General features: G+C 38.4%; 1 protein-coding gene across 5 annotated transcripts in view; it reads right to left on the bottom strand.

The window, feature by feature from the left end:
- GMEB1 (glucocorticoid modulatory element binding protein 1) overlaps nucleotides 1-23,983 on the bottom strand; it is a 37,158-nt gene that overhangs the window by 12,143 nt on the left and 1,032 nt on the right. For 3 of the 5 annotated variants that reach the window (XM_043445140.1, XM_043445141.1, XM_043445144.1), the window contains exons 2-8: nucleotides 18,593-18,750; nucleotides 10,759-10,841; nucleotides 9,831-9,955; nucleotides 8,759-8,862; nucleotides 6,295-6,452; nucleotides 4,549-4,680; nucleotides 2,938-3,075 (exon numbers count right to left, since the gene is read on the bottom strand). In XM_043445140.1, coding sequence (XP_043301075.1) covers nucleotides 2,938-3,075; nucleotides 4,549-4,680; nucleotides 6,295-6,452; nucleotides 8,759-8,862; nucleotides 9,831-9,955; nucleotides 10,759-10,841; nucleotides 18,593-18,720 — 868 coding nt within the window. In that variant the 5' untranslated portion in view covers nucleotides 18,721-18,750. Of the gene's footprint in view, nucleotides 1-2,937; nucleotides 3,076-4,548; nucleotides 4,681-6,294; nucleotides 6,453-8,758; nucleotides 8,863-9,830; nucleotides 9,956-10,758; nucleotides 10,842-18,592; nucleotides 18,751-18,977; nucleotides 19,557-23,716; nucleotides 23,935-23,983 lie in introns of those variants that run through there. The other 2 variants (XM_043445143.1, XM_043445142.1) reach the window with 2 other exon arrangements.

Genomic DNA, 23,983 nt, shown 5'->3' with positions numbered 1-23,983 from the left:
GGTGTTGGCAGTTTGATCTCTGGTTCTAAATACAGCTTGAGTTTCTGGAAGTTCTCAGTTCACATACTGTTGAAGCCTAGCTTGGAGAATTATGAGCATTACTTTGCTAGCGTGTGAGATGAGTGCAACTGTGAGGTAGTTTGAACATTCTTTGGCATTGCCTTTCTTTGGGATTAGAATGAAAACTGACCTTTTCCAGTCCTGTGGCCACTGCTGAGTTTTCCAAATTTGCTGGCATATTGTGTCCGGTTTCATAGTTTTAAGTATCACAGACATGCTAAGAACTCCCACATGTAGATCTCCAGCCCAGACCTCTTTCCTACATTACAGATTCATACTTCTGTTTAGTCAAGTGACATCTCCGTTCGAAGGCCTCATAAGCATCTCAATTTAAAAGTCAAAAGTCAATTTTGATTTCTTACCACAGCAGTCTTCATCTCAAGAAATTTTGCCACCACTCACAGTTCAGATCAAAAATATATGAGTCATCCCGGATTTCTTTTTCGCCCGACATCTAATCCATCAGCAAGACCTGTCAGTTCCACGTTCAAAACACATCCCCAGTATGACCATTTCTTCCCAAGTCTACCACTGTGCACTTAATACACTACCACCATCTCTTGCCTGAACTAACTCCTTCAAGAGTCTTCCAACTAGTCTTCTTTTTTGAACTATTTATTTGGCTGCGCTGGGTCTCAGTTGCAGTATGCAGGATCTTCAGTTGCAGCATTCAAACTCTTAGTTGCAGCATATGGGATCTAGTTTCCTGACCAAGGATCAAACCTGGGCCCCCTGCATTAGGAGATCACAGTCTTAGTCACTGGACCACCTGGGAAGTCCTCCAACTGGTCTTCTTGTTTCTACTCTTGCCCCATATAATCTATTCTCCCCACAGCAACCACAGTGATCTTTTACAAATAAAATAAACCTGCTCATTTTACTTTCCTGCTCAAAATCACTATGATGGCTTAACATCACCTTAAAATAAAACCCAAAGTTTTTAGCCTCCAACTAATAAAAATAAATGGAAAAAAAAAAAAAAAAACCCAAAGTTTTATCTTTGGGTTTTATCTGACCAAAGCTTATCTAAAATAAGCTCTGTCCTCTGCTTCTGTCCAACTTCATCACCTATCACTCTTTCCATTAACTTAGTCCACTGGAGCCATGTCAGCACTCCTCTAATTCTTTGAACCCACTAGGTTCATTGTCACTTCAAGATCTTTGTCCCCTCTGCCTGGAGTATTCCTTCTCCCAACCTGTCACATGGCTAGCTCCTTCAATTCAGATTTCTACTCAAATGCCACCTGCTTAGAGGGGGCTTCTTTGACCACCCTGTCTAAAAGAATCACCCATTTTTTATATTAGCTGCCTTAAAAAACAAACAAACAAACAAAAAACCTCCAATCATAAAAAAAAAGATTCTGCTGTAAAGTTTAAGTGTACTTACATAATGTAAATACCAGGGGCTTCCCTGGCAGCTTAAATGATAAAGAATCTGACTGCAATGCAGGAAACCCTGGTTTGATCCCTGGGTTAGGAAGATTCCCCTGGAGAAGGGAATAGCAACCCATTCCAGTATTCTTGCCTGGAGAATTCCATGGATAGAGAAGCCTGGAGGGCTACAGTCCACGGGGTCATAAAGAGTTGGACACAACTGAGCAACTAACACTTCCTTACTTCCTTACACATAATGTATGAGTCATAAGAAGGTAACAATACACACCTAACAAACCTAAGTAAGGACTTACTAAATGTACAAGCTCATGAGACCTCATAATGAGCCCTTTTGTATCAGATGATTAAAACATTCTTTTACATTGTGCATGACAGCAAGTACCCTGTAAGTATGCAGAAACACTTAAAAGTGCACACAATAGATCTGGGAGCCTTAAACTAACAGAATATGAGAACTGTCTAAAACAGGCAGATTTCTTCAATTTTCAGACTCTATATATCTATTTATATCTATATTGAGAGAGAGAGAGAGAAACTGCTTTCTGACACCATTTACAAAGGTAAAAATTACCTGTGGAAACAGCAATGACAAACCTGAGTTTAAAACCAAGGCATGCTAAAAACAGAACTACCACATATGATCCAGCAATCCCACTCCTGGGCATATATCCGGAAAAGATGAAAACTCCAGTTTGAAAAGATATATGCACTCCAATGTTTATGGCAGCAATTTACGATTTATAGTAATCAAGACATGGAAGCAAACTAAGTGTCCATTGGCAGATGAATGGATAGAGAAGATGTGGTATATATATCCAATGAACTATAACTTAGTCATAAGAAAAGAAGTAAATATTGCCATTTGCAGCAAAATGGATGAACCTAGAGAATATCATACTAAGTGAAGTTCGTCAAAGACAAATATTATATAATATTACTTATATGTAGAGCCTAACAAAATAATACAAATGAGTTTATTTACAAGACAGAAACAAACTCATAGACATAGAAAACATGTTTACGGTTACCATTTCCCCCATGGAAAATGGGGGAGGGATAAAGTAAGAGTATGGGATTAACAGATACACACTACTACATATAAAATACATAATCGATAATGATCTACTGTATAGCACAGGGAACTATATTCAGTATCTTCCAATAACTTATAATGGAAAATAATCTAAATATATATAAATACACACACACACACAAAACTGAATCATTTTGCTGTACACCTAAAACTAACACAATATTATAAATCAACTACATCTCAATTAAAAAAAACAATTTTTTACAGCTAAAAAAAAAACCAGTTATGAACTTTGTTTAGTAACTTAATGTTTTATAACCCTTAATTTCCTAAACTGTAAAATGAGGATAATAATACTCATACCTCAGTGTTTCATAAGGCTAACAAGGTCTGCCTACAATTGTTACTGTTTAATAAATAACCACTATTGTTAGGATTAGTGTGTTTACCTGTGACCTGGAAGGGAGCCTGGATGAGCCGCTGCTGAACTCCCCTAAGTAGCTCCTCTATTTCCTTCTGTATGTTGCAGACAACCTCTTCCATCAGTCCTACATCAGCTATTCCTTTCCAGAACATCAAAGTGTCCTCTGGCAAAAAAGGATAAGACAGAAGGTAAATAAGGGATGCTACATATACTTAGGCTTCCCAGGTGGCTCAGTGGTAAAGAATCTGCCTGCAATGCAGGAGACGTGGGTTTGATCCCTGGGTCTGGAAGATCCCCTGGAGGAGGAAGTGGCAACCCACTCCAGTATTCTTGCCTGGAAAACTCCATGGACAGAGGAGTCTGGTGGGTTATAGTTCATGGGGTCACAAAGAGTTGGACACAACTGAGCACAGAAATAAGGGATGCTACATGTGCTTAGGTACAGCTCTACAATGTTAAGTTCAAAAAAAATTTTTTTCCATGCTATGTGCCTTTGTGGAATCAGTTCCCTGACCAGGAATTGAACCCAGGCCCTCGCAGTGAAAGTCCAGAATACTAACCACTAGGCCACCAGAGGATTCCAATGATTTCTTATTCGAGCATTTCTGGAAGAAGAAAAGAAGCTTTTGGAACACCAGCTGCCTCCTTGAGTTGGTACATAATTATTTGGACTCCAGGTAACTGTGATAATTACCTCACTGGGTCATGCCTCTGGCTACGGGGAATGGGTATCTTCCTTCAATAAAAGTATTTAATTAAATATTAATTAAATACTAAAACATTTATTTAAATAATTTAAAAGATAATAATACTGGAGTGGGTAGCCATTCCCATCTCCTAGGTTGGGAAGATTCCCTGGAGTAGGAAATAGCAACCCACTCCAGTATTCTTGCCTGGAGAATTTTACGAGAGAGGAGCCTGGCGGGCTACAGTCCATGGGGTTGCAGAGAGTCAGATGAGATTGAGTGACTAACACTTGCACTTTTCACTTTCAATATATAATATTTTAAAAGTTAAATAAATATATAAATTAAAGATATACGCCCTCTAATCCTGTACTTAAAACACCAAAATAAAATAGTTGAATAGGTGGGGGTATAAGCTCCCTGAGGGCAGAGGCTATGTCTTTTCATCTTTCTATCTAGATCGAGCAACAGTGCCAGCTAAAAACAGGCAGCAATAAACATTTGTTAAATGAATTAATGAACGACGATATAAAGCTTCTCCTGTCCCCTTTGAGTGAATCACCATTAATCATCATCTACACCACCTGCTAGCTAATTTTTTCTTCTAAAATCTGGCAGTTTGGTTTACCTGACGAATGTGCCAAAGGTGGAATCATTGTGGCAGCATGAGAAGATGGACCCCAGAGTTAAACAGCTGAGTCTAGCTCTGAAAGCAGCTATGTGACTGGTCTTGGGCAACGTACTAAACATTTCTGAATCTCAAATTCTTCATAGAATCTAACGTTGCAAGGTTGTTACATGGATTCAAATAAGATGTTTGCAGCTATAATTAGTATTAATATGCATAAGAAAAACCAGCACAAGTAATGAAGAGCCCTTCTGTGTCCATAATCATAATGGTGATTAGAACTACAAAACCTTGCAAGAAATCTGGGCGCCATAGATAGTACCTGAAATTTCCTCTGAGTCTTTCTTCACGCCCTCCTCTGTGGCCATGGTGACAGCAGCAGTGAGAGCTGAGTTCCATTCCAGCCCTGCCTCTTCCATGCTCTCTTCTGAGATGGCAATCTGTGTGATGCTACCTAAAAGCAGTGCATTAAAGGGAAGGCCAGTGAATTTTATGAAAAAGTCACAGCTATCCTCTTTCTCAGACAGTCAAAGAGATCCTGTTATTTAACTTATGGACTTTTGCCTGAAGATCCCTATATTAAAAACTAGAATCCTAGGTAAGCCAGAATGAATACTGGCTTTCCTAAAGCAAACCTGCCTTGCAGAAAATGCTTTCTTCTTACTCTGAATAGAAAGTGAAAGATAACTTACAAAATCACAAAACAGCAATCTGAGCAGTTATATTTTTGAAAGAGACAGAAGGTGGGCATGATTGCCAGGCTGTACCCAGACTTAGTGAGGATGAGGAGGACTTGAAATAATTGAAAAACAAATATGGCGCTTGGTCAAGAGCCCTATTCCAAGTGTATTTGATACTAACCATCTAGAACATGTGAAGTTGCTATAATTTACTTATCAGCTGATGTAAGAGAAAGCAAGATAAATGAGACAAAAAAAAAAAAAAAATCAGATAAGAGATCCACTAGTAGCAGATTCATAGAGGAAAAACCTATTGCTATCAATTTAATATTAAGGTTTTAAACAAAGAGAATTGAGAAAAATCAACTGATCCAGACAGAAATATAAAATGTGGACTCTCCACTCTGAAGGATATCAGTAAACAAGCAAAATATCAATACGGATGATCAAGTAAAGAAGGTTCAGCAAAATAAAAAGAAAGTAGATAATTTCACAGCATTTTTCACTTCTCAAGTCAAAGTGTCACACCACCAAATATTCACATTGCTAGATATTTTATACTTTCCCGAAAGAAACTCAGTGAGATCTGGCTTCTACTCACCCAGCAGTTAGGCTGGGAACAGAATATTAGGGTTGAGCAAAAGAAGCCTTGAGAAGTCATTTTTAAAGCATAGTACCTTCCTTACATTGCATTCTGTGTCTCTGTCAGGCATATTTTTAAGCCTCCTGGAAGCAGTTTAGACACATTCTAAGAACTTTAGCTGCGCCAAGTTTCCAGCTCAACTAAGTCCTTAATAATCACCTCACATGGCTATAAATTTCCTAGAGAGCCCTCATTCCAAACTCAGTAATACTGAAGTTAAGTGTGTGCATACCCTATCTCATTTGTGAAGATGTCTCAGCTTGTGTATCTGGATTCCTCCCAGACAGAGCTCTTTGACCCTTACGGCAGAGTCTCCAGAGTCCAGCCCCGTCAATGACACACTGTCTTTGAGACATCTCAGTTCAAAAGCTGAAAACCATACACCATTCTAAATCCACCTGCCTGCCCTGACCATCAGAATTGCCAAGGATTTTCAAAACAATCTAATTTCAAAGATATACCAAGTGGCACTGGCACCAAAGTAATACTGTTAAATAAGCATTATATGAATCACCTTTCTAACGTTTACCATGCATTGCAATACAGAAATAAGAAAGGAGGACTGCGCAATTAGGAATCATTCAGGAGAAAACAGAGTTCTTTCTAAAGCGTGGACTCCTACCCAAGATTACCGTATCTTACATCAACACTCATGAGAATTAAAATTAAGAAACACAAAAGGGAATGAGGGGAGAAGTACTACTGAAAAACACCATGGGTTTTCAGGTGGTTTCCTACCCCCTACCATCGGCCGAAGTGGGTGTCTGCACCACACTTGTCTGCTGTCCTGGCACTGGCGCTCTTGCACTGCTGATTAGCAGATCAAATTTGGTGCTTCTGCAGGTATTGGAGCAAACCTTGTCATGTTGGTAAAAATCAATCTGTCCGGAGTCCATCATTTTCCTGTGCAAAGAGAGACAAGAAGTACCAGTTCAGCCTGTACTTCATCTACAGGGGACAGAGACAAAGTTGCAGAGTCCCGCAGTGAAACCTAATAGTATTAAAAGTCATTAGGTCGCAAAAATTCTAATTGGGGCAATAAAATGTTCATGGTCCTGCCCACGTGTACAAGTACTCCTCTTCCCTCCCTAGTCTACTCATTATGAGTACTCTCTTTTATTTCCCATTATCACTAAGTTTTAGACATATAATTGTGACACTAGCTAAATTTCCCCATAAAATCTCATTGAAACCAAACCCCAAAGGGGAAAAGGCTAACTCATATCCCAGTACAACTGAGAAAAGGCACAGGCGGATTCAAATTTTGTGGTTAGATTCTGAAGTATTAGTACTTGTAGACCAGCAAGATCTGTTGCCACTTCTGGAGACATAAAACTTCAGCACATTTCTTTCCTTTGAAAAAAAAAAAAAGAGATAACTCTCCTATAAATACAGAGCAAAGCTGATTACACTAAACCCCCACTATAGAATGTCCTTATAACTAGATTCACAAGACATTGTTATTATAGGCTATGAGCAAAACCATAGGATATTTTAATTATAGTAAACTCTTATGTTATAATGTTACTTGGCTTTCGCTAAAGATTTTTTAGACACTCTGGGTCTTTTATATTTGGGAAGAGTTAGCATATGCTTGTTTTTCTCACCAAATAAAACAACCCAAGAACAACAACAACAATAGTTAAAGGTATTCACCTCCAATTTCATTCAACTACTAATTAACACATACAAATGATCTGGAATGAATTTTTCAAAATTATGCCTCTGACTATAAAGATAATACATGAAGAAAAAAAATAACATTTCCTCTGGAAAACATAGAAAACTATAAAGAAAACAATTGCTCCTTAAAAAAAAAATCCCCCAACACAAAGATAATGTCAACATTTCAGCATATGTTCTTCCACTAAATTTACTTACATATATGTTTTGTAAAACAACTAAATTAATTGATAGTCCATTTTGTTTTCTTTTTCACATTACATTATAAGCAATTTTCCACGTAAAAAGTCTTTAGGAATATTTTAATGTATAAACCCATATATATTTAGATGAGCCATAATTTACTTCAGATATACCTTGACTGTGTATTAAATCAGACTGTAATTTTCACTATCCTGAATTATGTTGCAATAAACCCCATTATACTTGAATCTCTACAAGTACTATAGATTTTTCTTTAGACAGATTCCTTAAAAAATTGAAGACAAAGAGTAAGAGGCTTTTAAGGCTCTTGATACATGTTCTATGGGGAACTTTTAATTCTTGACCACATTTAAAAATTTTCCATCAATAGGTGACTGCTACTGATAGAAAATAATGTTAATTTTATGGGTAGGGGATGAAATTATAATGATAAACTTGCTGCAAAAACAGACGTGGTGAGGATATTATACATTCTAAAGTTAATTTCTGGACTTCCCTGGAGGTCCAGTGGTTAAGAATTCACCTTGCAATGCAGGGGACACAGGTTCAATCCCTGGTCCCAGAAGACCCCACATGCTTCAGGGCAAATAAGTGCATGCAACACAATTACTGAGTCTACATTCTAGAGCCCACGAACCACAGCTAGTGAGCCCACATCTTGCAACTACCAAAAACTGCACACCATGGAGCCCATGCTCTGCAATGAGAAGCCTGTGCACCGAAACTAGAGAGTAGGCCCCACTCACTGCAACTAGCAAAATCCTATGGCAGCAACAAAAACCCAGCACACAGCCACAAATAAATAAATAATTTTTTAAAAAACCATCTGCATTAAAAAAAAATAAAGTTTATTTCTATGGCACAATGATGGCAAGGACTGCGTTCATTGTGCATAACTGTTTCTTATGAACAGCACCCTTCTACTTTACCAGATTATCCCAGAATTTGTCTGTCAGCCTACATCTCCATGGTAGCCACTCTTTCTTAGCATCAGGTTTAGCTCCACCTATGTTGAATGATCTCAAGCAAGACTGTCATCTACTCCTGAGATTCTCTGCCCAGAGAAGATCTTACCCAGCATTGTGACATCACAAGAAACTGCCCTAGATGCTGGAAGAAGTCAATTTAATTCAATTTTCCTTCTCTCACAGGGATTTTAAGAACAAGTTGATGAAGGTCAAATAATACATGGATCATTCAAGCCAATCCTTCATACTGGATAAAAATTCAAGTTGGAGAGAAAAGACTGGATTCTCTGGATTCTACCATGATTAAGTACCCCACAGCCACTTGAAAGGTGTGAATTTGCTATTAGAGCTCACCTGAGCATGATTCCACCCAGACGAATAGCTCTCTTCCAGTCCTTCAGGGTGGATTTGCCAGCCAGATGAACAAAATGCTTGGGGCTGATCAACTGATCATTGAACTAATGTAAAAGGAAAAGTCCAAAATAATCCAATATTAATTTAGGCAAGCCATGAGGGAAAGACAGACATAACTCTATTCATTACAAACAAAAAAATACCCAGATGACGTCTCTAATCAGGGCCTGTATTCTCTATCTTCCCACCCTATTGTGCTAGAGGAGATGATCCTTCTCTGGCCCTGTCCTGATATTAATATACTGATTAGGATATAAAATTCATTTGTGTCCTGAATCAAGCAGATGGTTTTGATGTTGCAAAGGCTATTAAAATAAACTGAAGTTATCTATCCAGCCCTGATGACAAGATTCAGGATCTGGTAGAAAGAAAAAGCATGGTAGAAACCAACAGCACTGCAGAGCCTCAAAATTCTGTAATCCTTATATGATTCCAGGATGATGCTACTGATGGTGACTACTATCTATGGGTACAGCTGCAGTTACCAGCGGAGACAGAATAAGCAGTTATTTCCACATTGTGCTCTCATGAAGATTATTTTTATCAGTAATAATTTTGAAGAAACTCTACCAAACTACACACTAGTCTAAGGCATTTTACATACACTATTTCACCTTCCAACAATCTTACTGTGTGTGTATGTATGTATAATTATTTGTATTTTAACATATGAAGCTCTGAAATATTACTTGACCAAGGTCACCTAACTAGTGATAGACTTCATTCATTCAACAAAATATTTACTGATAAATATTCAGAGCACTAGTCTAGGTGCTAGGGATACAACGGTGAATAAGACAAATTCTCAGCTCTCAAAAGACTTGTATTCTGGTGGGACTTGAACCCAGGTCAGTATCACTCCAAAGTCCTTTTTTTTCTTTTAAACTGTGACACAAAGGGACGCCACAAAATTAAGAACACTGAAATGGTGGGGAAGAAGAGGTTCTAAAACCATACCCTTTGAAAATAAGGAGCCCCAAAACAGACCCCGGCAAGGAGAAAAGACAATTACCTTGACACACTTTACATTTATTCCTGGACATACAAACTTCTTCCAAAGGAGAATGGCTTTGCTCTCCCCACAAGTTATGGGGTAAGCAATTTCCATATCCTCATTTGCTTCTATAGTGCTTGCATCTTGCAAATGGAAAAAATATCAGTTATTTATCAAACACTCTTCTTTAAAGTTTAACTCAACATCTCTAGTCTCTTGGTTTCTCTGAGGGGCTAAGAGTTCACACTGATTTGTATTGTTTAGGAATCTTCTGGAAGAAATTTGGCATAACAGCTCTCTTACCAAGCTCCCACTATGTGCCAGACACTGTGCCATGTGTTTTTACAGGTTCAATCTTTTTTAATTCTTAAAACAATCCTGTGAGGCAGTCATGGTTTCCTATGTACCTGTATGGGACTCAGAAAGGTGAAGGGATTTTCCCAAGGTCATACAGCTCAGTGAGAATGTGGGATTCAAATTCCAAGTTTGACTAATTTCAGAGTTCCTCTTCAGTTTCTTTCCACTGACTGCCTTCCAATCAGCACCTCATCAGCAACTTCCCTAATGCCAGAGATCAACCTTGAGACTCCAATAACTTTGACCAATTTCTACTGATGAGAAATCTTTTCAGTAACCCTAGCAAACTAATGTTAAACATCAACTGATAGCCCTAGCATCTTAGCAGTGTCTCTCAATGAACTATCATCAAATTGATGGCTACAGCACTGGTAGAGCACATTGGGTAGTGAGGTGTGGGGGGACGGGAGGGGAAATCAGGTACAAAAAGCAAGAAATCTCAACCAAGGAGGCTAAGGTTAAAAGTACTAGAACAAGGCTTCCCTGGGGGTCCAGTGGTTACGACTCTGCGCTTCCACTGCAGAGGGCTTCGAATGCCTCAAAGTGCGGTTAAAAAAAAAAAAGGTACTAGAACAACAAAATGACTTACCAATCCCTTCTTCAATTTTGTGTATTGTGTGAGTTTCTACTGCCACAACTGCCGTATTGTTCTCAGGTCCAGCTTCATAAATCCTGTTGTAAAAGTGTCCACAATAAACTACATAAATCATGACAAAATTAATATTCACAGCACAGGATTAAGAAATTTGTTTTAATCTATCTCAAAAGGAATAAAATAATATACTTTACAACTTGATGTTAGTGTTCTGACTTAAGCCCCAATGTATCTAAATTCCAGGCTGCCCAAGACTGCTTAGCAGCTACTATCATGGAAATGAATCAACAACTTTCCTCATCCCAGAGGAAAAGTTTCTCTTGCTACTCTACTTACACTGCTACTTATAAAATACCTGTATTTTACACCAGACTTATCCCTCCCTAACTTTAAAAGTTCATGATATAAAGTATTGCTTCACTTGAAACATATTATAGAATTATCCAAACATGACTAAAAAGTAATACCTTTAGACAATTCAAACCAGGAAGAACTTACTGACTACAGAAGCTGATGTCCTTTGTTGGAATCTAGGCACTTTAGCCATTTTTACACTTTAGCATTTTTTAAGGCATAATAATCAAACTACAGACATGAGCAGAGCCTAGTTTTTTTAAAAAAGAGAGAGAGCAATTATGCCCAAAGTAACTAGCAGTAATGAGAGGTACCACTTAAGGAAAACTCTCTCTCCAAAATGTTTCTGCCTCCTAAGAAATGGGCTCAGATAACCTGACATGAACACTGACATCCTTTGTTTAATTTCCACAATAAGCCTACCATGCTATTTACTGCACCAGCTATCCTAAAGTACTGCCTAACAGTCTCCTTTGCATCAGTGATTTCCCTCCCTGATGATGACACCTTTAGCACAGACCTCCCTTCTGAATTCCACAGCAGGACACAATTAACTGCTAAATAAATAAATACATTTGAATATCCCATAGGACTTGATTGAATGAATTATGTCTAAAATAACCAAGTTCTCTTTCCTCTCCCACCTCCCAAACTACTCTTCTTCCTATATTTCCCATCCTTGTTAATGCACTACTCAGCACACAGCAGCCTAAAACAGAAGCTTGGAAATTACACTAAATCTCTCCCTTTTCATCCTCCTCAACTCCCACACAGCCAGTCACCAAGTCCTGCCAGATACACCTCCTTAACACCAGCCACCCTCCCTGTCTATTTCCACTGCCACTGCCTTACCTGAGGCTGCATCATGTTTAGTCTGAACCGGTCTCCTCACATCAACCTGATCTTCTATATTCCTTCCAGAATGATCAGGTAACACCCTCCACAAAACCCTGCAAGAACCTCCTTCTTGCTGCTGAAATAAAGCCCCAAATACTTAATATGATATTTAAGTCCCTCCATGATCTGGTCCTCTGGTTTCAGTTCTCACCAAACCCCAACAGACAACCCAAGCCCCAACTGTACCAAACTGCCATCTTCTTTTATCCCTTCTGTTCTTGCTCTTCTTCCTCTTCCCAGAACATCTTTCCCCATCTTTTATTTTTTAATTAGCAGCCTGTATGGTGCTTTTCCTTCCATCTCAGTCCTCCGGTATAATCACCCAATTCCTCCTCTGTGACCCAACTGTACTTTAAGCTTTTGCCACAACAACTATAATACTTAATACTATTTACTTATTTACCTTTCTTTCTCTCCTTGGGCATAATCTAAGAGGTCCCTGAGAGGCCTAGTGGTTAGGATTCTGAGTTTCACTGCTGTGGCCCAGGTTCAATCCATAGCTGGAGAGCTAAGATCCCACCGTGCAGCACAGACAAAAAAAAAAAAAAAAACAACCACACCCTCTACTTCAAGTAAATTTAGTAAGCTCATTCTAACTTGACCAATATTTACAAAATCCTTTAAAATAATAGATTCTTGTCTATACATAATTTCAACAACCAGTAAATTGCACTTGGGAAGTCGGGGCATAGTCTATATTTTTATGGGCAAATAAGATTTTATCAGGGAAAATGTTTCTAAAGCAACTCCTAACAGTGATGGATTTAGCTTAATTCTCTATACTTACTAAAACTATAGTCAAAAATCAGAAAATATGTTTAAAATGTTAAGGATTTATAAGCTATCAATATGCCTTCTGAATCATCAAAGTAAGGCAAAATTAGGTTTACTAGAGCTTTTTTTAATAATCAACCCAAAATTTTATTATGATTGTTGCTATTCCTTTATTAATTCACAAACATTCTTTGAGAACACATGATATACTAAATCCTTTTTTCCCAAGAACACAGAAGCTTACAGTCTAAATTAAAGTATAAAACATGCACACAGATTATTACGCTACAAATAATAAGTGGTAATTATGGATCAGTGAAGTACAAGTCAGTTACTATTAGCATTTACAATGACTGTGATGTTAACTTCACTAATAGTATAATGTGTGCATATAAATATATATAAATAGTATAATATATAGTACATATGTATACACAGTACTCTTGTGTACATGTACAAGAGTTTTAAAGTTAAGTCCACATTATTGTATTCTAATTCACTGAAAACTGATATGGGTTTTTTTTTTTATCTTGAATGTTAAGGAAAGCTATTCTGATTAATTGAATGTGGAATCCTTTTCATAAACTAAGGGGTACCCTACTGATCTGAGTTTATACATATTCCTAACACTTTAAACCTCCTACTAGGGAGAGATATGAGCATAAGGAAAGTAAGGTCACTATTCCTCAAATTGAACTATTCCACTCAGCACACTGAGTAAATTTATGTAGTATTAAAATCACCAGCCCATGATCTCATTATTAAAAACTCTTATGAATCCAAAATGAATTGGAAAGTCAAGAATGTAATGGAATCTTAGTACTTTCATTCCTCCTGAGAATTTCCAAAGTATGTTTAAAGGTTTTATTTGAAAAAGTTAATAACCATCTTTTTTGTTTTTAAAAAGAAAGCATACACTGAACAAGTCATCTTTGTTGGAAAAACTCCCAGAATAAAAAATCTTCTTAATATCTTAGTACCTGAGTATCTCTATTTTCTTAAAAAGTTGAATGTGGATATATTTTAACTTAGTATCATTATGAAAGTATCATCTTATACAATGTGTCAGGTTTTATGTATTCATATAAATAGACCGTTACCCAATACTCTACTTTTGCTTCATATGCATCCCTGAAAATGTATATATGGTGAATATTTGGGAAAGTATAAAATGTCATATATGTAAAAAAAATTAAAATGATGGGCAAAAGGAATTACATATTGAAATCTAACAATACTTATATAAAATCTCTATTTCTTGCCTCTTGAATACCAGCCAGCCAGTTAGTTCAGTCACTCAGTCGCATCCAACTCTTTGCGACTCCATGGACTGCAGCATGCCAGGCTTCCCTGTCCATCACCAACTCCCAGAGCTTATCCAAACTCACATCCATCAAGTTGGTGACGCCATTCAACTATCTCATCCTCTGTTGCCCCCTTCTCCTCCTGCCTTCAATCTTTCCCAGCATCAGAGTCTTTCCAAATGAGTCAGTTCTTTGCATCAGGTGGCCAAATTGGACTTTTAGCTTCAGCATCAGTCCTTCCAATGAATATTCTGGATTCATTTCCTTTAGGATGGACTGGTTGAATCTCCTTGCAGTCCAAGGGACTCTTCAAGAGTCTTCTCCAACACTACAGTTCAAAAGCATCAATTCTTCGGTGCTCAGCTTTCTTTATAGTCCAACTCTCACATTTTTTGAATATAATCTTTACCAATTTATTCCTAACAATTTATGCATACCCTTTGATTGTTTATTTCCTTCACACTTGAACTATAGCCCATCAGGTGAAGTGTGATGAGGCTGAACACTGACACCTGATAATTTTCATCTTTGTCTCAAGTGTATTAAAATTATGAGACCTATATAACTCATCACTAGAATCACTGCTTTTGTACCCTGCTCATTTTTACAAAATGAGGCTAAAATGCAATAAAATGTTAAAATAATTTAATAATACAACTGACAAACACCTCAAAATGCAATAGCTCAAAAAAAAAAAAAAAAGGCAATACCTCAAAATGTTTATTCACTAGCTCATGCATTAAAATTCACAGTAGACAGTGAATTGGGAAGTCAATATATGTTGGACAAAGGTGCCTCTACCTAATCAAGCAATGCCAGGTATCCACATAAGACAGTATCATTTGGAAAATAAAAGAGACAAACAGAAAATTAAGTGGAACCAAATCTTCGAAAGAATTAAGTCTCGAAGTAGCAGAGAAGTTTTTTCTGTCTCCACTGTGGATAGGACAAATGACAACTGGAGTGCTTTAGGAAAGACAGAAGAGCCTGCCCACTAATCCTTCCTGATGTTACCACACCTCAAAATGTAATGACTACAAGTATGTGTGTGTGTGTGTGTCAAAATAAAATCCTCAAATGAGTTTGAATAAGCATGCATAATCTGTTGGTGCCAATAAAAATTTAAGCCACTCTATAGACTATATGTTAGACATTATTTATATCAACTTTCCTTAATAGACCTTAGAATATCTCCTTTATGCTTAACAATATTTAGAAATGTCAGATTTCCCTCATGGCCTAGTGGTTAAGAATCTACCTGCCAATGCAGGGGACGTGGGTTTGATCCATAGTCCAGGAGGATTCCACATGCCATGGGGCAACTGAGCCCATGTGCTGCAACTACTGAAGCCCAAGAACCTAGAGCCCAGCCAGAGAAGACACTGCAGTGAGAAGCCCATACACCACAACTAGAGAGGAGCCTCTGATCACCACAACTAGAGAAAGTCCATGCACAGCAAAAAAGACCCAGCACAGTCCATAAATAAAAATTATTAAAAAAAAAAGAAATGTCAGAAGACTATGGTTATGTTTTTAAAACTAATAAGAAAGTGTCCTTATCTTTTACAGATACATACAAATCTCTGGGATTTGCTTCAAAAAAAATTCAGGAGTAGGCGGATGTAGAGATGAAATCAGACTGGCCATGTGTTGACAATTGCTGAAGCTGGGTGATGGATGCTTACATGGGAGTTCATTATCATATTTTCTTTATTTGGAGGTATATTTGAGATTTCCTATAATAAAAAGCTTTTTAAATTACCAAGACAGGTTAATAGTTTAACAGTTTTTCCCTAGAAGTTTTTAAGGCAAGGTACATGACTTAGTAGACTGGGATTAGATTGCTGTCCTTCCTCAGTATTGTGGGGAGACTGGTTCCAGAAAACCCCTGCAAATACCAAAATCCACAGATATGTAAGTCTCTTATAAAATGGCATAGTATTTGCATATAATCTACAAACATCCTCCCATATACTTAAATCAGCTACTGCATAAATCAGATGATTAAAAATTAATGAATGATTAAAATTAATTAATGATTTAAAAAACTGTTAGCCTATTAGCCTCTCTTGGTAATTTAAAAGGCTTTTTATTATAGGAAATTTCAAATATACCTCCAAATAAAGAAAATATGATGATGAACTCCCATGTAAGCATCCATCACCCAGCTTCAACAATTATCAACACATGGCCAGTCTGATTTCATCTCTACATCTGCCCACTCCTGAAAGTTTTTTGAAGCAAATCCCAGACATTTGTATGTATCTGTAAAAGATAAGGACTCTTTCTTATTAGTTTTAAAACTATAACCTCAGTTTTCTGACATTTCTTTCTTTTCTAATAATTTTTATTTATGGACTGTGCTGGGTCTTTTTTGCTGTGCATGGACTTTCTCTAGTGAACAGAGGCTACTCTCTAGTTGTGGTGCCTGGGCTTCTCATTGCAGTGTCTTCCAAACTGTGAAAGGAGTACGTCAAGGCTTATTTAACTTATATGCAGAGTACGTCATGTGAAATGCCAGGCTGGATAAAGCACAAGCTGGAATCAAGATTGCAGGGAGAAATATCAATAACTTCAGATACACAGATGACACTACCCTTATGAAAGAAAGCAAAGAAGAGTTAAAGAGACTCTTTTTTGAAAGTGAAAGAGGAGAGTGAAAAAGTTGGCTTAAAATTCAACATTCAGAAAACTAAGATCATGGCATCCGGTCCTATCACTTCATTTCAAATAAATGAGAAAACAATGGAGACAGTGACAGACTATTTTCCTGGGCTCCAAAATCACTGCAGATGCTGACTGCAGCCATGAAATTAAAAGACGCTTACTCCTTGGAAGAAAAGCTATGACCAACCTAGACAGCATATTAAAAAGCAGAGACATTACTTTGCCAACAAAGGCCCATCTAGTCAAAGCTATGGTTTTTACAGTAGTTATATATGCATGTGAGAGTTGGACTATAAAGAAAGCTGAATGTCAAAGAATTGATGCTTTTGAACTGTGGTGTCGGAGAAAACTCTTGGGAGTCCCTTGGATGCAAGGAGATCCAACCAGTCCATCCTAAAGGAAGTCAGTTCTGAATATTCACTAGAACTGATGTTGAAGCTGAAATTTCAACACCTGAAACTATGCCCACCTGATACGAAGAACTGACTCACTGGAAAAGACCCTGATGCTGGGAAAGATTGAAGGCAGGAGGAGAAGGGGACAACAGAGGGTGAGATGGTTGGGTGGCATCACCGACTCAAGAGACATGAGTTTGAGCAAGCTCTGGGAGTTGGTGATGGACAGGGAAACCTGGCATGCTACAGTCCATGGGGTTGCAAAGATTCAGACACGACTGAGTGACTGAACTGAACTGAAGATTACTTGTAATATCTAATATAAATGCTTGTAAATAGTTTCCTGTGTGTGGCAAATTCAATTTTGCTTCTTGGAACTTTCTGGAATTTTTTTTCTATCCAAGGTTGGTTGAATCTGAGGATGTGGAACCTACAGATACAGAGGGTCAATTGTGTGTTTGTCTAGTGAAACTTGCTCAGTCATATCCGACTCTTTGCCACCCCATGGACTGTAGCTTACCAAGCTCCTCGTCCATGGAAATCTCCAGGCAAAAACACTGGAGTGGGTAGCCGTTCCTTTCTCTTGGGGATCTTTCCAACCCAGGGATAGAACCCAGGTCTCCCACATTGCAGGTGAATTCTTTACCATCTGAGCCACTAGGGAAGCCCACAGAACACTTCTGATCCTTAAATCTTTTATATATTCCCCAAGATAAAATAACTAGCCGCCTCTTCTCTCTGGAGATCTAATTCCTGTTTAACTTTTAAGACCACTTAAGAATCTTATCTCTTCTCTCAAATTCATAGTGATTTTCTAAATCACTTCTCTGAATGCAAAAGCACATCCTAACCATGCCACTTGGCACTTCTTAGATTTTGCCAAGTAAGGGATCACTCTATAAACGTGTATTTTTGCTTTGCACAACTAGATTGCAAGATTCATGATGGTGGGAACCATGTGCTATATTTCTTTCAACACCTTTGTGATATGTTGTATAATGGTAGGCGACTGATATACATATTTTTGATAGACTAAGCTTGATAATTTGCCTATCCATGAGGGCCCAGAGAACTTCTGGTAGGAATACTTTTATAGCTGCCTTGCCTATTCTCCTCTGACTGTAACTATCTCACCTTTGGGCAAAAGTACCACATGTACCAAGGCACTGTGCTAAACAGTGTGGATAAATATGATGAGGGAACCATGTAGCTTATCCTCAAGGAACTCAGAGTAGGGGGCAAGAGATGAGGAAACAGTCAGTTGTTGTAATAAGTACTGAATGACAAATATAGCACATAGTACATTATAGAGAAGAAAACTTAGCTCTGAGAATTGATGTTGAACGTTCCATTGTGCTAAGTCACCTTAAGGTTATAATATCTCCACTCTTTAAACTCCCCCAAATTTTCAGAATATTCCAATCTTTAGTCACTTACCCTTGTTGCACAGGCTGTAACTGCAAGATCACTTGGGTTTTAGTGTCTTCAGGGTTCTCCCCTTCATTTCCTTCAGTGGGTACCACAACCACATCCCCCACTGGGACACTCACTTCTGCATTAGCCATCTTTCACATGAAGTCAGATAGCTGGGAATGCTGTCAGAAATAAGAAGCACCAGTAATTTTGTCTGATTTGAAAAGATGACAACCATAGGAAAGGAACAGCAATATAATAACTCTTAATTCCAAGGGCGTCCTGGAGATCATGGTCTCCTGAAAAAGATGGGAATTGTGAGAAGGGGCTGACATAGGCTCTGATCTTTCCCCAGAAATGCCTTCGGACTCACTAGTTACTGGAGATTTTCTCAGTGCGTGTGATTCACCCAGTGGTATGCTGCAGGCAGCTCTACCAGCTCCTGAGAACCAACTGTGCACGTGCATGTGTGCTCAGTCGTTCAGTCCTGTCCAGCTCTTTGCAACCCCATGGACTGTAGCCTGCCAGGCTCCTCTGTCCACGGAATTTTCCAGGCAAGAATACTGGAGTGGGTTGTCATTTCCTACTCCAGAGGATTTTCCTAACCCAGAGATTGAACCCGCATTTCTTGCATCTTCCGCACTGCAGGTGGATTCTTTACCACTGAGTCATAGGGGAAGCCAACTGTGTACATCTCTTTCCAACTCCCAGTTTAGCAACATCAAGTTGGTAGCTTGAAATCAGTGATTCTGGGAGTACATGCACCAAAGAAATTGGCAAGCATTACAAATCAGGGTATTTTTTATTCTAGAGAGCTGGTATACAACACATCACTAGATCCATCCCAAACAGTAAGTGCTTAGAAAGTAAGAATCATCTATTTTCTTTGCAACCAGCCATTACACTTCATCAAGCATTCTGAAACTAAGTTGCATGGAAAAAGAAAGATGATTTGCATTGTATGGCTGTTTAATAAATGCTGTGTCCAACTGTATGACTTCCAGGAACATCTTAATACCTCTTTGCCTCAAACTGAATGGAGATAGGCTCTTGCCTGACACTTCACTTGCAGAGCTGTTGGGGAAACTACCGTCCAGTACCGAAAGATCTTTGACTCTAGATTAACTCAAAGCATTATCTCAATCTTAATGAAAACTCAGAAGGTCCTAAGTTATTAAGCTGTTAGTCTTCACAGCTGAAAAGAAAGGAGAGGGTCATATAAGAAAATATAGATAAGAGTACTCTGTTGACTGAGATATGTGAGTGCTTGAAGATGATTAGGACTGCAATGAACCGTGCCTAGACACACAATGGATATATACTTGGTACTCAAGACGACCAACTCCACATTTCAGCTCTGCCACAGCAATTGTTTGCCTATAATTTTTGCCTATAATACACACATTTAACACAGCACTCAAAGTCTCCCTCATTTGGCCCCCCCCAAATTTCCCAGTTTTATCTGCAACTATAATACCCCAAGAATTTTAAAATCCAGCCACATCAATCTCTCACTGAATTCTGGACATGTAACATGTATAGGTTTCCGTACCTTTGTTATTCTGTAAGCCCAAAACTCCTTTCTCCCTCATCTTCTCCCTTCAAGGCCCAGTTCAAAGCTCACTCCTCCACAAAGCCACTACCTCCCCATTTTTCTCTCCTGTAGGCCCCCAATACTTGCTTGCCGCTCTCCTCTAGTGTTTAATCACACTGGGCCTTGTACAGCGGGTAACTGAAAATCCATCTGCCTCCATGACCACACTGTGAAGACAGGTGTTGCTTATCTAAAAATCTTGTCTCCTACAGCCTTGTTCATTGCAGGCACTGACATACAGCAGTTCAATCAACTTTTGTTTGTGTTTGACCAAGTTAAAATTCCTCACATATGACTTAGACCTGCCCTTTATGATTCTCACATTCAAACTTTTTCCTGGATTCAACACCTCCTATATCCAAAAACCTCTTAAAATATCTTAGGCATCTTAAACTGAAAGCATGTTCCCTCTCAAACCTGCTCCTATGTTTCCTGCCTCAATAAATGGCGCTACCCTCCACCCATTTTCTCAAGTCAGAAATGAAGGAGCTATTTTTGACTCCTCTTTCTTCTCTTTCTAAATTCAACCAACCACCAAATAAATCCTAGCCATTCTATCACCTATATATCTCTTTTAACCATCCTCCACTCTCCATCTGTGCTGCCATCATCATATGCTGAACCACCACACTGTTACCTGGATTTTTCCAGCTGCTTCTCATCAGTATCCCAACCTCTGATCTGGATCTCCAACTCATTATTAGATAAGAGACAAAATGATCTGACTAAAGGCCATTTCCCCCACTTAAAAAATCTTTCAGGGCATTCCCTTTGCTGCTGTTATGGTGCAAACACCCTGACTTACAAAACCCACCAAATCTGTCCCCGGCCCACCCTGCTGGCCTCATTTCCCACAGTTCTTCCTCTCACACTGCGCGCTCCTGCCATTGCATTTTTTCCAAATTCTCAAACATGCCATATTTCCTCTCCTGAGCCTTCACACTTATTTGCTCTACCTGGAATTCTTTTTTCTGTCCTTTTTGGCAAGTCACTGCTATACTTTTGTGACATTTAAAACATCACTTCCTCAGAGAGGCCCTCTGTGACTTCTTTGACTAGATTTGAGGGGGTCTTCTCGCCTCCTCAGCGCCTGAAGCATCCCTGTCACAACCATCAGCCCACTCTGTCAGTCTCTCCTCACCAGACTGCATCCTGGGAGAGAAAAGCTAGCTTTACTTTTTTAACAGGCTTCCCTATGCTAGCTCAATGCCCAGGGCCACAAGTGCAATAATTTTCAAATATCACATTTCTATTTACAAAACTGACTACCTAAAACTTTCTAAGGAAATCTGGTACACAGCAGGTATGTAATAAATATTCAGGCAATCAGTGACTCACTTCACCCTAAAAGACTTCTAGAACTTTCTACTTCTTTAATTTAGGGGATATAAATTTGCTTAGAAAGCTTGAACTTCCCGTAATGACAGGGAGAAACCACAGACATAGTTAGGCTCCTTAGATATGAAAAGGGATGCTATCTGTTCTTAAGGAACTACAGAAGGGAAAGAGATAAGTGACACTGTCATATAGTAGAGGAAAAAAGTAATTGCAAGATACTAGAATATACAATCTGAACTTCTGTAAATTAAAAGTTTAAAACTGGAGGTGGGGGGGCGGGGATAGGAAATCAGTGGACCAGTTTGGCTGGCTGCCAGAAACAGAACCCAAATGATTAGGACCTTTGAGTCTAGAAAATGCCAAAAGGAATATGATGAAGTATAAAATGCCATCAAATCCTAGAATAATTGAACCGATTGATATCTTTAAAGTTTGAACCATAAAAATGTAGGATGAATTGAAATAATCACAGCTAACATTTATCAGACACTTATTTGTTGTCAAGCACTATCCTGCTACACATTCATTGAATTTAAAAGATATAATACTTTAGCATATAACAATTGTAGGTAATTTATTATCTCAAAAAAGTGGTTTAAATGTTAAATTAACAGCACAGGTAAAGTAATGGGTTAGAAAAGCAAAATTAGAAGGATGCTTCTAGTTCAACCTTCTACCCTAAGGTTGAGTCCTCTCTCTCTACAATACTCTGAATAAGTGGTTGACAAACTTCTTGATTAATACTTTCCTCAATAAGAACTCATATTTTACTCCTTACCCCTCCCACACCTTGGAACTCAAAAGCAATATTATGGCTGCTTCTCTAACCTTCTGAGAGTTTACCAGAAAAGATAATTATAATCATCCACAATAAGTCTCTCATTGTCAGTCAGAGACACAGGTCTGACCCCACATGGCAATTCTCACATTCCTCAGAGAAGCAAGTTTGGGTTGAATATCTCTTACTACCCTAAATACCATATTCCGAGCAAGAAACCCTAACCAGCTCTACAGACTACACTGGATAATTGGAAGGTCATTTCTTTGAGTTGAGTGTAAATTGAAAAGTGGTTCTTGTTTATAGCAACAAAAACTAAGGGAAGATGAGTAAGTTGCTCCTTTGGGTATTTCATGGAGGGGACCTTGGAGTATTCATTGTGGAATCGCACAACACTCTGTAATTCTAGGAGAACACACATAAGGGAAATATGTCGAACTTCTGTGAAAAGGAAGGATTATTTGTAGTTATTTTCAAAGACAAGACACCTTGAATGTAACTACATGACTACTCACGTAAACTATCAAAAAATTAAATCAATGATACCTGACCTACTCTGGATTAAATTCATTTTTGTGTTCTGAAGTTTAAAAAACATGGCAAGATGTAAGCACAAGTGTCACATGATCATAGGAACATGACAGTTGGTAGCTGAGAGGGAGTCATAGAAATACCATATATCCTGAAATTTTCTAACTCCAAAATGTATTTGTTTCATACTTTAATTTTTGTAGACTATGTAGCCTATTCTAAGAAATTTCCAACTTAAAAACTTTATTATTACAAGAGGTCAAAACTCCTTGAGTTTTTTCCTTCTTTATTCTGTTTCATGTATTTACTAGGTGATCCAGGGCACTACCAGATGTAATGAAGCCAAGAGATCACACATAGGACCACTGAGGTAAAAAGTCATAGCAAATGAAGTTTCGGATGAATCACTTAATAGTGACCACTCTGTAGGTGTTTGGAGAAGCAATTGCAAAAAGGATTTTTTGAAGGGTCAACCTACTACAGTTGAGGAGATTTATTCTTAGGAGGAGAACAAAACACAGCCCAAACTAACCCCATGAAGCTGAGTACAAGTTGGCTATTCAATATGTTTGCTGTAAATAGGAGTAAGCAACTAACAGGTAACTAAAGAAAAAAGTTAAGTCAGTAGACAATAAAAACACATAATTGATAAAAGGCTGACAAATTAGGTCAGTCCAACAATTTAATGAAAAAGTCCCCCAAACGTTCCATAAGCAAAGAGAGAGAAAAGAATCCTGTGAGACTAAAATTAGCTGATCCTCTCTTTCCTTAATCCTCCAGGTTAAGAAGGAAAATGACACTTCTTGATTCTCCTAAATATACACGAGTTAAGGCCCCTGTTTGTGTCTGTTAGGAAGTGTTTGTGAATTTCTCTCATCTTGAGAGAATGCCTCCTTCTGCTCCTTACACAGTCAAGGCTTCCCATGATCAAGACTTGACGTGTCTTAGTCTGGACGGATCACACTCCAGGACCCTCAAGAGTCTGCTCTCACCTCTCCTGCCCCTCAATTAGGAAACACCAGGCCAATTCCCCCGTCATTTTAGAAAGCAGGGATATGCTAGCCTTCTTCCCAACAATTATCTTCTCTCCGGGCCTCAAAAACTCAGGTTTCCCCATCCGCGACAGGCCAGATCACCCTGCTCTCTACCTATGTGAGGTACTCCAAGCTCTCTT

Source organism: Cervus canadensis, chromosome 24 (genome assembly GCF_019320065.1).
Source record: "Cervus canadensis isolate Bull #8, Minnesota chromosome 24, ASM1932006v1, whole genome shotgun sequence".
NCBI classification, from domain to species: domain Eukaryota; kingdom Metazoa; phylum Chordata; class Mammalia; order Artiodactyla; family Cervidae; genus Cervus; species Cervus canadensis.
The sequence above is the reverse complement of the archived record's forward strand: the minus strand, read 5'-3'. Positions and strand labels throughout refer to the sequence as shown.